The 15,994-nt window shown below is 31.8% G+C and overlaps 1 protein-coding gene across 7 annotated transcripts in view; it reads right to left on the minus strand.

Annotated features, from left to right (window-relative positions):
- The window catches only part of LOC108557059 (potassium voltage-gated channel protein Shab), a 140,261-nt gene that overhangs the window by 13,116 nt on the left and 111,151 nt on the right, over window positions 1-15,994 (minus strand). For all 7 annotated transcript variants that reach the window (XM_017913446.1, XM_017913447.1, XM_017913445.1 and 4 more), the window contains 2 exons: window positions 6,984-7,832; window positions 3,359-4,205 (listed from right to left, as the gene is read on the minus strand). In XM_017913446.1, coding sequence (XP_017768935.1) covers window positions 3,359-4,205; window positions 6,984-7,733 — 1,597 coding nt within the window. In that variant the 5' untranslated portion in view covers window positions 7,734-7,832. The remainder of the gene's footprint in view (window positions 1-3,358; window positions 4,206-6,983; window positions 7,833-15,994) is intronic.

Below are 15,994 nucleotides of genomic sequence, written 5' to 3' on the forward strand. Positions count from 1 at the left end.
TATCACGACTACTCGAAACACGATCACTATTACTCTGCTGCCGTCGTTTTCGTTTTGTTCTCGTAATTTTAATACATTGCAAACAAGCGAAAACGCATGTAATTTATGTACATAATTAAGACGGTTTTGCTGTACCCCAAAGAAATCATAAATCAGAAGGGATTCATCGCAAAATTTACGGTGCAAAATTCACTTCAATGTTCAAGGTATATAAAGGTATAGAGGAATCGTGTGAAATAGAGTGTGTGAGAGAGAGAGATAGACAGAGATAGAGTAAGAGTAAGAGAGAGAGACGCGAGAGAGGTAGTTCAAAAGCATATACTTCTCGCATGCGTTTTTTTTTCTTGGACAGGAGATCCGCGACTTGCTTCTTTCTTTTCTTTTCATTTTCGATAATCAAAATAATAAAGAAAACTTTTTGGTTTTTAGGAGTTTCGGCGATTGTCTTCGTTTCCACCAATAAGGGCACTCTTTTCACCTAGGAAAGAAGACAGATCGTCTTAAAACTCGTCGCCGAGAGATACGGAAGCTGTGCTAATAGTTGCTACAGGATTCCTACATATCCATATCAAAACCCAAACAAATTCACACACCTCACTAACTTAAATATATTATTAATATTATGTTTCTTAAATATAATTACTTTATAAATCGAATTCTAGTTTGATGAATGCGAAACATAATGTAATTTCAAATACAACGACTATCAAATATATATATCTATAACTTTGATAATTCCATTGTATTAGAAAACACTTCATGTTCATAAAAATTTCCAGTTATTTACGATTTTAAAAAGATTTTAAAACTTCAAATAAAATATATTAAAAATTACAATATTTGTTGGAGAGAATATTTTTTAAGGATTTGTAACCTTTTTTTCTTAAGAATTTCAATGAAAGTTATTTCCAATTAATATTAGAACTCATATCAAAATATCCAAAACTATAACTAAATCACATAATGTTATATTTTTCTTTTGTGAAAATACTACATTAGGAGCCTTACTTTTTTTATTAAATCTCGTATCTTGTAAATATTTGATTATTATCCAAATGAATTTTATTATTAAAATTAGTTGTTTCAATTTCTTTAATAAAAGTTTGAACAATATATTATAAGTATCACTCGTTTTACACGGTATTTTCTTTACACGCTTTTGCTATTTATTTATTACAAATGTTGAAAATAACTTATCCTATACGTTTTTGCATAATTTTCGATTTACACGTTTTTACATTTAAAAAGTTAAAATTTCGATTTACACGTTTTTCTGAAGAAATTATCTCCCGTGTAAATCGGGTATATGTGTTTTATATTGAAAATTTTAAATTGAATATAAATAATTTATATCAAAAAAAAAGTATATTTAATTCAAACATAGAAAACATATTTTTTTAATAAAGTCTAATTTAAATAAAATTTATTATAATACGATTGTTAATTAAGGAAATCTCCTAAAAAGAGATTCAATTTAATTTTTGAAATCACCGAACTAACTTCCTGCACGAAACCATAATTTAATTTGAAAGTTTCTCCGTGCATCCTGAGGGCTACAAATAATTCCTTTAAAAAAAATCCTCCTCTCCGCAAATTAAACTTGAACATTTCTTCACCGAACGCAAATAACTGGTAAATTCAACATTACAAATACGTTCTATGTAATCATAAGAGATACGAAACCAAATATTTAATAAGAGTTAATCATCTAAATGAAATGCTGCATGCAGAAGTAATTTAACTGAGCTATTGCATTAGTAGATCAATGTACATTAGATTATATACTTCCAAGTATCTAAAATTAATATGTATTTGATACTAATTGCGAGAAATGTTAGAAATTAGTGCGGATGGACGTTAATTTGATGTTTCTTAAGCTGAGAGGCGGCGAATCAACCAGTTCACCCTGCGGGGTTTCGGTCCTTTCGGAGATTTACATTTAATTTTCATATTTTCTGTATTTCAAGCACGCAGCGAAAGAGCCGTAGCCGTTTTAAATAAATGTAAATCATTTTCGCGCGTTAATTGTAACTGCTGATGACGGCGTTTCTTAATTAACAGGAAATGTAAAATATTGAAATGAATGCAATTAACTTTTCTTCTGCGAAATGTAATTTACTGACGTATTATAATTGAAAATATCTTTTTTAATATTAAAAAAAAATGTATTTTGTAGAATTAGACTTGACAATACTTTTTACTTGTATAGAGGGATCATGTCAATCTCGATTTCATGATTTTCCTAATTAAAATCTATCCTTAATCATATCCCTTAATTCGAAAATTCATATAACCAGTTATATATAAGAAAAGAACTTGAAAATATTTGATTTTTTTAAATATTCAATTGAAAATTTTATAATTATTTCTTATACAAAATAATATAATATAATAATATTAACTATAATAAACATAATTGTATTGCCTTTATTTCAATTAAGTTCAGAACTTAAAATTTCATTTTTCAAATTATGTAACATAAAAGTAAACTATATAGATAAATTAAGTGAAATTGACTGAAATTTTGTACAATATACGTATATAAATAATGAAAAAGATTAGTTTCTAATAAACTTTTATATTTTTCACTCTCATTAATTATGATATTACAAATTCTGTTACAATTTATTATGTAATAAATATGTTAAATATGTTAATTGTAATAATATTGAATCATTGTAAATAAATCTCTTGTTATTTTGTGGATGAATGGAGCTTTAGTAACTAATGTAATTGTGAGTGAACTGAGAAAAAAAAGTTTTAAATGTGCAGTAAATAAAATCGTGAAATCAAGTTGGAAAGAAACACAGTTATCTGATGAACCCTCTATATAAAGTCATCGCAGCTGTAATTTAATTTCGTATAGTGGTTGCAGGAAAAGAAAATCAATGTTCGGCGTTTTTCTGTTGCGAAACCGGTCGGATCTGTTTATAGGAAACTGGTGAATTTAAATGATGCAATCTGAACGTTATTGATAATGATCCGATAGGCCGGCCTCCCCCGTAATCCGGATGTTTTTGTATATATGGGTGTGTGTATATGTTTGTGTGTGTGTGTGGTTGGGGTTGGATATAAATAAATGGAAAACTCTGTAGCGTTATACTCGTTGCTCACTGCATGTACTATTCGCATGGAGCGGTTTTAATTTATTAGTAGGAGGGGCGAAGGGTGAAAAAGCGAAACGAAATTGAAGCAATAATGGAAACGGAAATTGTCTACCGCTGGATGGAGTTAGAGTTGTTTATTTGTGTTTGTTAGAAATAGAGAAATAGAGCGTTTCAATGTAGATAAAGGTAAAGATGGTTAGATAGTTAGAGGGTGTGTTGTTGGATGTTCGTAAGCCGCTGTGCGTCCGTACCTGTGTCTACGATAACGTCGATAAGATCCATGCTCTTGGCGAAGGCGTCCCGAAGATTGATATGGTGGAAGGATACGATACTGCCCTCGCGCTTGGCTCGCTCGAGGGCCTCGCGCCTCTTCAAGGCCTTCTCGCGCCGCATCTGGTTCTTGTAGAACTCGGCAAAATTGTTGACAATGATGGGAATGGGCAACGCAATCACCAAGACACCGCAAATACAACATACACTTCCTATGACCTTCCCAAGTGGCGTAGTTGGGTAAATGTCGCCATAACCGACCGTGGTCATGGTAATACCAGCCCACCAGAAGGTTTCCGGAATACTGATAAACTTGGTATCTTTCTCTTCTTTCTCGGCAAAGTAAGCCAGACTCGAGAATATGAGGACGCCCATCGCGAGGAAAAGCATAAGTAAACCCAGCTCTTTGTAAGAATTGCGAAGGGTGAAACCCAATGACTGGAGACCGGTCGAGTGCCGGGCGAGCTTTAGGATACGCAGGATTCGCATGATGCGGAACACCTGCACGACACGTCTGACGTCTTGGAATTGGTCCGTTGCATTTTTATTGGTCTCCAGGAGGAAAAGCGATACGAAATATGGCAGTATTGCTAACAGATCAATGATATTCAGACCGCCCTTAAAGAACTTCCACTTGTTCGGCGATGCGCTAAACCGCAGGATATATTCGAGGGAGAACCAAGTGATGCAGACTACCTCGACCATCGCCAATTGCGGATTGTCATTTACGTTTCCCTTTTCATCGGTAACTTGCATACTCGGAATCGTGTTCAGTGTTAAAGCGATCGTCGATAACACTATGAACAAGATGGAAATGATGGCGATCACCTGCAATAATTATCAAGTAAATCACATCCCTATCCAATATTTATCCATCCTGTTGCGTTCTAATTCGTCGTTTGTCAGTCTATTTCAACATACATTTATTTATTTACTTTCATTACTTTTTATTTTCAATCCTTTACGGTGCTACTCTTTTGCCTCAGACAATACAACACATTTTGATTGAAACAGACACAGACTGACAAAATTCAAATACTAATCATTTTTTATACGTTCTTAAGTGATTTTCGTGATAATATATTGACGTTCTAAGAAGTGACATAAAACAGAAAATCATAAAACAAAGAGTAGAGTACTATAAAAACGTAACACAACAGATATAGACATTTAGATAGAGTAAAAACATTGAACAAACAAAGCACTTATAGCCAACACATATTTGTTATCGTCTTCGCACATAACAACGCATCACATCTCTTTAACCAAAATATTTCACTACTTCATCATCAACAAATAAATTTAGTCATATTGCAAATCGATTGGAAAATATTGAAAAAATATTAATTTAACTAAATTTTATAAAAATTCAAAATGAAAATTCTCTTTTATTGCACAATTTGAAGTTAAGAGTTTTGATACAATTATAAACGTTTATGAATAGATTTTATTTAATAATGACAGTTATGTTGCATTCGCTCTATCCGTGATATGAGATATAAATATTTATAAAGCGTGGAAACTGCTATTGGTTATGATGATATCCGTTAACTTCGACAGCTGCTATTGCACTGTGTCATGTGTACATACATACTAGTTGATACGCGTGACAGACATTTATATTTCATGTTTCGAATAGAATGCATACAGAATAATAAAATCATTCTAATAACATTTTGTTGAATTTTATGCATATCAATAATAATAGTAATACTGCTTATTTTTTTTGGTAAATACAAGAAAAGAAGTAGAAATTTGATTAAAATAGTAATAATATTTAAATTTACTTCTTTGAAAATGTAAGAAAACTAAGAGGAAAAATGAAGATATTGATTTTCTTTGGGTTCATGGCAACTGAATAATGTATATGAATTGATCAGTCGACATGATTAATATTAGATTTTTCAGGCTTTACATATTCATTTGGCAAAAGAATGGAGAAAATACAAGCTTTGGTTGAGATTGAAATTTCCGTTCATTATTTTTTGGGTTTAGATTTGCAAAGTCATTATCGATGTGATGCATTGTGCTGTGTCTGCATAAAATTTGGAAGAAAAATGTAAATAATATGTAAACGAAAATTGAAACAAATCGCAAACGTGTGATATGAGGATAATACTTCCATCGCTTGATATAGATATATTTTTTTTATGTTAAGAATTACGAAGCGAATGGCGGCTACATTGAGATAGAAGTAGAAGGAAAATAAATAAGTGTGTAGTGTTGTCCAAGAAGTAAAAAGTAATTTGTGATGGACTGGCTATAGTATAACATATAGAAACATAGATGTGTGCAGCATTAGAGATAGAAAAGAGAAAGAGGTGGTTTGTTTGTGAGAATAAAAGAGAGTGACCACATAAGCGTTTTATCGATTAACAAAGAAAACTCTGTATTGAATGGATATACCAAAAGCTGTCCAGTCAATGTCGTCTGCCTGTCGAACGTTAGTACTGTTAGTAAGTAGTCTTGCAACATTCAGGTATTGAAATAGGAAGCAATGTACAAAAACTCGAACCCATGTGCAAATCATAACTGGTCTAAATGCTAATCCATCATTTGGCTTGAGCAACACAAAGTATGACACAACATAAATATGTGTTCATCGTTCATAAGCAAAAAAAAACAATGATTTCGATCAAACAATATTACATCTCTAAATGGTGTGTCTTCGTAATTTTCTAAGACTGCAAATTTTGATGACAATAAAGCTGAGATAATCGAAATCAAGAGCAAACATAAGTTTCGGTAAATGAAAAATAATGTTGATGACCAAATGAGGAGTAGAAGACCAGCTACGAGAAGCACTGCACTTTGGAGGGCTCGCGATTGCGCGGTCTGGTTGTTGCGTATGCCCATTGCCATCAAAAAAACACAAAAAATCATACAGGATAAGAAAAATAAAATGAAATAGTCAAAATGAAAGGTAACAACAAAAATAGATAGTAAGCTTTTCTCTTTTCGTTTTCTTTTCGTATGGAAATTAAAAAGGAGAAAGAGAAAAAGATAGAGAGAGAGTAAAAACACACAGAGAACGATTAAATAAGAGAGATTAATTCATCGAGAACAGCGAATACATTCGTCGTCTTCATTTTATGGCTGTAGACATCTAGAACAGGTGGCTGCATAAAAACAGTTATTATTCGGTGTTCAGGAAAATTATAAGTTTGCTATTCGTTAATAATCTAAATAGAGATAGATAGATACAAAGAGAAGTAGATAAAAAGGGAGATAGCTACTAATTGCATGCAGTAAATATTAATTTTGTTTCTTTGATTTTAGTTCATTAATTAATTACGGTTGATCTGAAGAAAAGGATGAAAAGATAAAACAATGATGTATGATGTATTATTAATTTGATGTGGCGTGTCTTTCTTCTTTGACTCTTTTTTTTTTCTTCAATTTTGTATTGACTGTTTTTGTGTGTGTGTTTTTATGTGTGTTTCTTTTTTTCTTATATTTTAAGGTCGATACTTTCGTGAGGTCGTAATGGAATTTATGTAAGCTACACAAGGTAGGCCACTCGAGACGCGTTTTATCGACTATTCTATTGGTTGTTGTGTAATGCATGCCTTTATACAAGGGTGTATTGTCGACGGGTTCTCTTACCCGAGCTGCTATCGAAGTGGTCGGTTTCTCAAGCATATCCCACAGCCATTTTTGATATTGCGAGCACTTATCTTCACCGAACTCCTCTTCGTCGCGCTGCCTAAGAGACTCTGCCTCCTTGCGCATCTCTTCGTGCACGTGCTCCTTCCGTTGGTGGTACTTGTGCTGGCAGCATGATTCTAGATACAGTTCGTCCACACCCCAGTACTCCAGGTCATCGCTGAAAGCTAGCACGCACATCTCATCAACTAAATGCAATTTGCCGGTCCTGTAGAAGTTCAATATGGAACTGAAAGATTTCGGGTGGCGATCGAAGAAGTACTCGTTGTCTATAAGGGAGTAATCATCACAGAGTTCACTGAGGGATTCGTGCGTATTGCAGTCCCGGAGGCGGCCAAGGCGAGTATGCGGCAGACGATCAAGCGTCCTCCAGAGGACCTCGTGCTTGACGCCGCCGACGTTGATGCATACCCGACGGTTGACCGCCTTCGAGCGCATTATCATGAAGGGCTCGGGGGGCAAGGAGGACATGGAACGCGAGTAGGGCCTCTGCAATTGTAGAGGCAACGATTGCGGCATCGGTGGCGCCGACGGCGGAGAGGTCTGCATCGGATAGGCAGAGGCCGCACCGACGACGACGCCTCCACCTCCGCCTCCACGCACTTCTCTTCCTCTCTCCCCCATCTCCGCCGCCGCCGTCGTGTTGTCCCACCGCACGGCCAGCCCATCGCCGTCCCGGTCACCCACCATGGACGGTTGGCTGGGTGGTGCTGTGCTAGCCGTGCTGGTAGGTCTTCCCCGTCCTCATCCACCGCTACCTTCACCTCCACTTCTTTGGGTCATCCTGATCTGCAACACAAACAAAAACGTATACTCATTAATTTAAAATTCCACCACTAACATAATTATAATTAACATCATTAATCATGAAGTCTTTCGGTCATTTGTACAAACAAATTATCGTATGATTTGTTAATATTCAAATAATCATAAATTTATTATAATAGTAAATATAATTAAATATTTTATAAAAGGCAGACAGATCTACTGCCAATAGCTCTTTGTTCCATATTATAAACTAAATAAACACAAGTTGTTGTTTGTTATAAGTAGACTTAGCGAAGACGAAACCGATATCAATAGACGAAACTCTATTTTCTCTTATCTGAATCTTTATAGCCTATATCAAATTGAACCCGATCAATCGGAAAGAATCTGCGGAAGAAAAATAATATAAGACCATATGTTGTTGGGCTACGAGTGTCGTGTGTGTTTGCGTTCTGTATCTTTGGATCTTTGCAGAGAATTGATTGAAATACTTCCTACATCTTCGCCCCCGATAAGGATGTTCCCCGGGTCAAAACAACATTTCCTATATTAAAAATGTCATATTGTTTCCCCTTTAACGGTCGACCGTTGAAATATAACATCGACGACCGGAGCCAAGACCCCACCGACTCGGTCAATAAATATCCCCTCGGGCTCTTATTTTCCCATAAGATATCGCCAAGTTTCCTTTCGCAGCTCTAATCAAAGGACTCGCATAACACACTCCATACCACTATAGGAATGTTTTTCGCTTCGCCACAATCCACAGAAGATAAACAGATATACGTTCAAAAGGAATAAAGTTGCAAGTTTATAGTAATAGTAGTTCTGTGCAGAGGCGGAAGCTGGATATAACTCACGAAGCAATCTTCACAGCGTCGATAACAGAGAACTATTCCTATGATTTACACGCTGTTTTTGCATCCTAGCAACAGTAAATCAAATATCGAACAAGCTAGATTAAATACGAAGAAAATCAATTGTGAAACTGTATCAGGCTGTATGATGATTAGTGTGTATTTCGTGAAATTGGGTCGTAAACTCTGCTGGTGCGGGAAAAAATTAAAGTTTTTACGTTCTCTCGCCGCTGTGAGCATAATAAAATTTTGCTGAAATTATTTCTGTAACGACACACCTGCCTGAAAATACGGTTTAAAATTCACGTCGAGCTGTATTATTATTTTTTTGTTAACGTTGTAGCTGCTTGTTATTATTATTTTTTTTCAGTATTACCTCAATACTTTATTGGCTGAACATTCGAGATTTTTGTAATCTTTTTTTCATTTGCGTTCATCGAGCGTCGCCACGAAAGGTGGTTTCTATTACGGTCCCTTTAAATGGATAATAAAGATCTGCTTAAAAATAGCTTTTTAGTAGTTGTTAAAGCCGCGACTCGGCCGTAAAATCGTCATTTCTATAAGGGAATCGCCGATAAGGTCGACGTAATAAGTTCTTACCCTGGTAACAAAATGCATATAAAAGCGAAAAGAAACTAACGGCACCCTCGACGCATACTTTATTTAATCAGATGACAAGTAATTGATATATTACTTCGTTTCGAACGATAAAACTAACAGTATTTTCTTTACCTCACTTACAGCAACATCAAATTAACAAGCTTAATTTAAACAGTAATTTAGTTTCAATGCTTTTACTTCAATGATTTATTATTAAAAGATAACAGTTATTAACTAATAATAGCGTAATTATTTTTCCTAATATTTTTACTTTCTTTTAATTATTTTTATCTGCTTCAAAATAGTTTCAATCAGTTATAATACGAGCAATGTAAATACATTCTTACTGATCCAACATCAGTCACTTCAATCCACTTATCCTACCTTGAACTCAATAGTGTATACGCACCATAATATGGTAAATATCATTTAATTTCCAATTTTCATGTAAAACATATTTTATGTCTTATTGACAATTTTTTACTGTCAGTTGAAAATTTGTTGACAAAAATCGAATTATTCCTATTTCGTCTTTTATTTTCAATGTATATTATATTCAATGTTGTATACTCATCATAATATACCAAATTTTATGTTTTAATGACAAATGTTTACTATCAGTTGAAAATTTGTGCACAAAAATAGAATTATTACTATTTCATCATTTACTTTTCATTTATATTATACTCAATAGTGTATACTCACCATAATATAGTAAATTTCATTAATTTTAAAATTTTCAAGTGTAACTTATTTTATTTCATATTTACAAATTTTAACTGTCAGTTGAAAATTTGTGGACAAAAATCGAATTATTATTATTTCATCCTTTACTTTTCATTTATATTATACTCAATAGTGTATACTCACCATAATACAGTTTTATGTTATGTTGACAAAATGTAACTGTTAGTTGAAAACTTGTGAATAAAAATATTTATATTAAGATATCTAAGAATAGAGAAAAGGTGGTGTACTTATGCAGAAAAACTTCAGTTTGGTAAAAAAATGTCTAAATAAATATTTGTTAAATATGCACAAGAAAATATTAAATGAAAAATTAGTTCAAATATATCGTGTTATAATGTAATGAAATGCATTTTAAAGCGTGCGTTCTATAAAACGTTTATTTTTTTATTATACGTTTATTTTTTTTACTATGGAATTAGTTTAGGTAATCGCGATCTGCGATCGAATCATTTAATTTTCTTCCTAATCAATCTTAAAGTGTGCCACACGCACTGTTTGTGGTCAGTCAGGCTATCTTAACTTAACCGTCTAATATATCTACACAAACGAAGGAAACGCATAGGTGATATACTGCACGCTCAAATTCCATTAGGAAGAGTAACTAAATTATACAATTTGCAATTACAACATCTTTGTTAACACTGAACCTACCACTACTGGTCAATTTTCAAGTATTTAAACGTTATTATTTCGCTATCAAACTTTAAAGCTTTTCATAACATTTTTCATTTCATTTCATACAAATTTGAAACAACGAAGGAAAAATTTCAAGGCAGAATTTTTTATTTCAGGTAGCTACCAAGAATTGCCGGATAAAAGAAAATGTACAAAGACTATCAACAAATAAAAGTTCAGATTGATACGTACGAAAAATTATTGTAAAGGTTACAAAACTATGAAAATCTATGAAGTGAAAAAGATATATATATATTAAAATTAATTTTTATTTACGTACATATAAAGTGTATATAAATGAAAGAAACTAAATAAGTACAGGTCAATTTGACCGGTAGAAAAACGAATAAAAGAAGTGTGAGTAGATTTAACACTATATCTGTTAAGACTGCAAGTAAAAATTAGTGAATACAGTAGAACCTCGCTTAACGAGTTTAATCCGTTCCAAAAATTCCGTATTTTTACTCGTATAGTGAAACATATTCAAACATACATATAATATGTGTACACAAGTTTTAAAAATGATGTAGCAGGCGCGCAATCCTGGAGTTCTATACTCATCGTCACTCGTTATGCGAAACGTCGCTCGAGTCATTTTTCGTACAATTCATTTTGCTAGTTAAGCGAAATGCTCGTTATGCGAGATGCTAGTTAAGCGAGGTTCCACTGTGGTCAATAAAAATGATAAATAAAAGTTATATCACATTTCAATTACAGTAATTTTCCTATAATATATTTTCTTTTATTCAACAATGAGAAAGCTACTACATACTCAATATAATTTTGCTTTTAACTATTGCAGATTGAATCTATGGAATGTTCATTCTTGTTAAATTAAACACTAATCGTAAGTAACTAAATCTAAGAATTTTTTTTTTTTTTTTAATAATTTGATGTGAAAAGTGTAAATACAAAATTTAGTTTCTAAAAATATGTTAAAAAAATGTGAATAGTAGAGATATATTCAAATATTCCTACTATTATGTTTATTCAAATTCTATAAATTTATGTTTTTTTCATTACTGTACAAGAAATTTGTCTCAAAAAGTGCAAATTACCAAAAATCAAACAAATTTTCAGTAAATATTTCTATGAAATCAAATTTGTTTAAAAAAAAATGTGAATGAAATGTTTCAAAAAATATCAATTACAGATATGTTTTAATAAAGTTTTTTTTAATAAAGAAATGTTTTCATGATTTGCCATCAAATTGAAACGAAATTAAGACTATTGAAGAAAATTTCTTGGTGATTGCTTTGTGAAATTCATCAAAAATTTAAATAAAATATATATTTTTATATCCAGTTTTGGTAATAGATTTCTAAGAAGATATGTGGATTTAGACAAGTCACTGCAAACAAGTTTCTTGAAGAATACACAAGGTAAGCCAACAGTAATTATCTAACAAATTTGTTCTAATTGTTTGAATTAGATGGTGCATTGGATAAGACGTTTTACGAAGATAAGATCAATGAACTCGTACATCAGAATCGTAAAGGAGTGGATGAATTGTCGCGTGTGAAATTGCAGCTGGCTTATGCAGAAGAGCAAGATGAAATTCTTAACTATTAACGCCGTGAGTCCAATTCGTTTTTCTGTTATTTCTTTGTTTTCAGTGAACACGAAGTGAATGAGAATTTACAGAAAGAAAGGACGGACTGCGAAGATTTGCGCGATGCGTCTTTGAATGCGAAACAACAATTGGACAAACTGGTCAGGCATTTGAGCAGTATGGAGAAGGAAAACGCCAATTTGAAGCAGCAAATTAAAGATATCTAAAAAGAAGTAAATTTGCGTAATTTGAAAAGGTTTTATTTTTCGAAGTTCTTGATTCTTATTGTTTTACAGAAACTGCAGTGTGAGGAGAAAATCGTTCGCATCCTTGCGAAAATGAAAGAGACTATGAGATCGTTAATAGAGTTACAGACTGAGTAAAACTTTAAAGACAAAGAAGTACATTAAGTATTATAATTTTTGAAAACTGTAGATTTTCCATTAAATATAAGATCTAATAGAGATTTCACTGAATAAATTGATCGATTGAAAAGCAAACTTCTAATAAAAAAAAAATGTTCATAGTATATTAGTTCAGGTCTATCCGCAGTATTTCCGAGCACAAGTTGATTTAGAGGAAATCGTTAATATCCTTATTCGTCTGTGCATAACCCGATTATTCAAATCGGAAACGTGACATCCCCGGTGCAAAGGAAAACGTTCAAATACATCGCATTAAGCAGCTAACTTCATTCCTCCTCCAACGTAATTTCGAAGCCACACACATTTTCGTGTGCGCGTTTTCATGCAATTTAACTCCCACACAGTTTCATTTAATCACTCATAAACAGAAAGGGACAAATACAGAGAGAAAGAGAATGGTCATTTTCGAAACAATTAATTTCCATGCGTGGAGGGCGAGATATGAGACCGAATTAAACTTAATTGAATTGCAGTTATGAAACATTCGCAAACGCTCCATAACTGACCGCACGTGCAAATACATAATACATTGCTCAATTTCGCTTCACGTCATCAAACAATGCGATTCATTCATTATGAAATGAATTATATTTTTCGCTTATTTTATTATTTCATGTTCAATTACGTAAATTGGAATGACGTGCATTAGGTATGACGTGAATGCGAACTATTCACGGAATTTAATTAATATTGCTTTTGTTTATTTTACTGTGGATGCAATAATTATATAATCATATATATATATGCATTTGTTTTTACTTTTTGTTTGAATGGAACGAATGAAAAAAAAGGATTAAACATATTTGCGATTGTGAATTTCCTGCGCCGCAGACGACCATTGTTTTCAAATCACATACGCAAACAGGAAATGTGAAATTAAATCTGTATATTTCGAAATTAATTCCATTCGCTGGATATATCACAAAATGCAAATACACCCACACGACATTATTATGATTGTATGTTTGTTTGTTATTCATCAATTGAAGAGTTTTGTTCAAACAAAACCACATTTGGAATAATTGCTTTCATTTATTTTTTTATTCATTTAGATTTAATAAATGCATTTTGTCGTACCGCATTTCATAAGACAATAATTGTAAACGATGAATTGGAGAAATGAAGTTGGAATTTTCTAATTTAGATTCATAAACAAGAAGTAAATACATCGCCTAAAGTAAAGTATGTACGTATATACATTTCTATTATACAGTCAAACTTTTGATAAACTTTACCTCTGATAACGAAACAATAAATGCCAAAAAGTTGTACAGAATCACAGAATTTATAAATGAAGTTGAGATGAAAAATAAGTTTAGAAAATTCTGACAAAGATGATGATAAATAGAAAACCTTGCTAACAAGAAGACAGAGAAAATGAAAAATCGTAGCATTTCTATTGACTAATTCATTAAAACCTGAACTCTTTTAATGAATAATAGATCATAAAAATATATTCATTTGGATTTTTTTTTGTATGAAAAATACTATGTTTTATATCTATATGTAACGGTAAGAATATACAAAAATTCTTCATAGTGGTATTTAAAAACATTGAATAAATGTTTAACAGCTAGAGTTTGTAAATGGTGGAAATAAAGTAATTATCAAAAATATATGTTTAATTTTGATACATGAAAATGCAAAAGTATTTTACATTTTTTTATGTGTATTTCTATGTTTTGTATTTTAACAATGTTCCCATTGTCACAATTCATTTAAACATATTGACTAGTTCTTCTAAACTTGGAATTAAAGTTTAAATATTGCAATAAAAAGTATCATTAGATGCGTGTAAATATTACAAGATTTTTTTATAAATTACACTTTTATATGATCTAAAATATTGAATAAAATGTCTCATTATTTTATATCTCTAACATCATGCACGTGTAAGCATTTAAAGAAATTAATTTAATATATCCTATATGAATACGGATATAAAATACGTTATCCTTTGTAAGGTCATTACTTTATATTATATGTGATGCATATTCCACGGACTGCGATTATTCTAAATATATGTCAAAGGGTGAGTTTGGACGAGCCGTAAATGTTACAGTAATACTTTTACCATCGTCTGTGTACGTGATGCACAGGTCACGCTGTCCTGCAGAATTATTAACAATGCTAAATTATGCAATGACTAAGTGCAGCTGGCCACAGTTTCTGGGTATTCCATAAGACCATTACGTATTCGTTCGTGGTTTTCGTTTACAAATGTTCTTTACGTTTCACATTCGTGGAAAAATGTTGTCAATGAAAATTGAATCCCACATGAAAATTGAAATATCAATGTTTCTTAATGTATATGTCAATGTAATTAATGTAAGTTAGTTATTATTAAACACAATTAATTAAAAAAGACATATTTAGTTTAACTAATAAATAAATAAATTAAGCTTAGAAAATAATATAAATGATTTTTCATTTTAGCACAAAATTTTATCAACGTCACTAAATTTAGAAAGTGAAATGATCATTTTTAAGCAAATTTATTTATTTATTACTTAACAAATTTTAATAAATACCTAAAATATTGCTATTACAAAAAGTCATTTAATGCTGGAATTTGTACCGACATTCAGTTTACAGTACTTGTTACGTGACAATACAACGAATCATATGTTATTTCTGGATTTTATACTAATCTTTATGTTAAGTTTTTGATTTATAATAGAAACATAATCAAGCATTAATGAAACGAAGAATTTAAGAATTTTTAACTGTATAATGTTGTAATTTTTGTCTGACATCGAATGCAAAAAAAATGATTAATTTAAATAACGTTTTGTAGAAGTAACAAATCATTAGGTTTTACCATTATCCGATCATAATGACTTTTCATTAGAATGGTTTTCCCTGATATGTCTTCTGTGGGAAATTTACAGACTATTATTCTAATGAAGGTACAAACAAGTCCTCCATTAGTTAAAGGCACGTTTATTTGGGTCGACAATTAGTCGTGTTTCTTGTGACACAAACGAACATGATCAACATTATATAAACCACTACCCAATTGATATTATTGTGTATGAATCAATTATTCTTGAAATTCTATAAGTTTGTGTTTGAAACTTATTTTTTATGGTGTTTTACACATATTTCATTTCTTAATAATAAATATATTTCCATTATTTCCATTATACATTTCCATTTCCATTATTTAGACGATTTATTATAAGTTTTAACTCTACAAACTTTAATCTTTTGCGGACGGAGACTTTGTAAGGTCGTATTTTCTATTTGTTTTTGCCAAACTGCTGTGTATTATTATGTAGTAGCGTATGTCAATACACAAGTGTTACAAGTGGCGCCTCTATA

Source organism: Nicrophorus vespilloides, unplaced genomic scaffold (genome assembly GCF_001412225.1).
Source record: "Nicrophorus vespilloides isolate i.1.1-1 unplaced genomic scaffold, Nicve_v1.0, whole genome shotgun sequence".
Lineage (NCBI taxonomy): Eukaryota > Metazoa > Arthropoda > Insecta > Coleoptera > Silphidae > Nicrophorus > Nicrophorus vespilloides.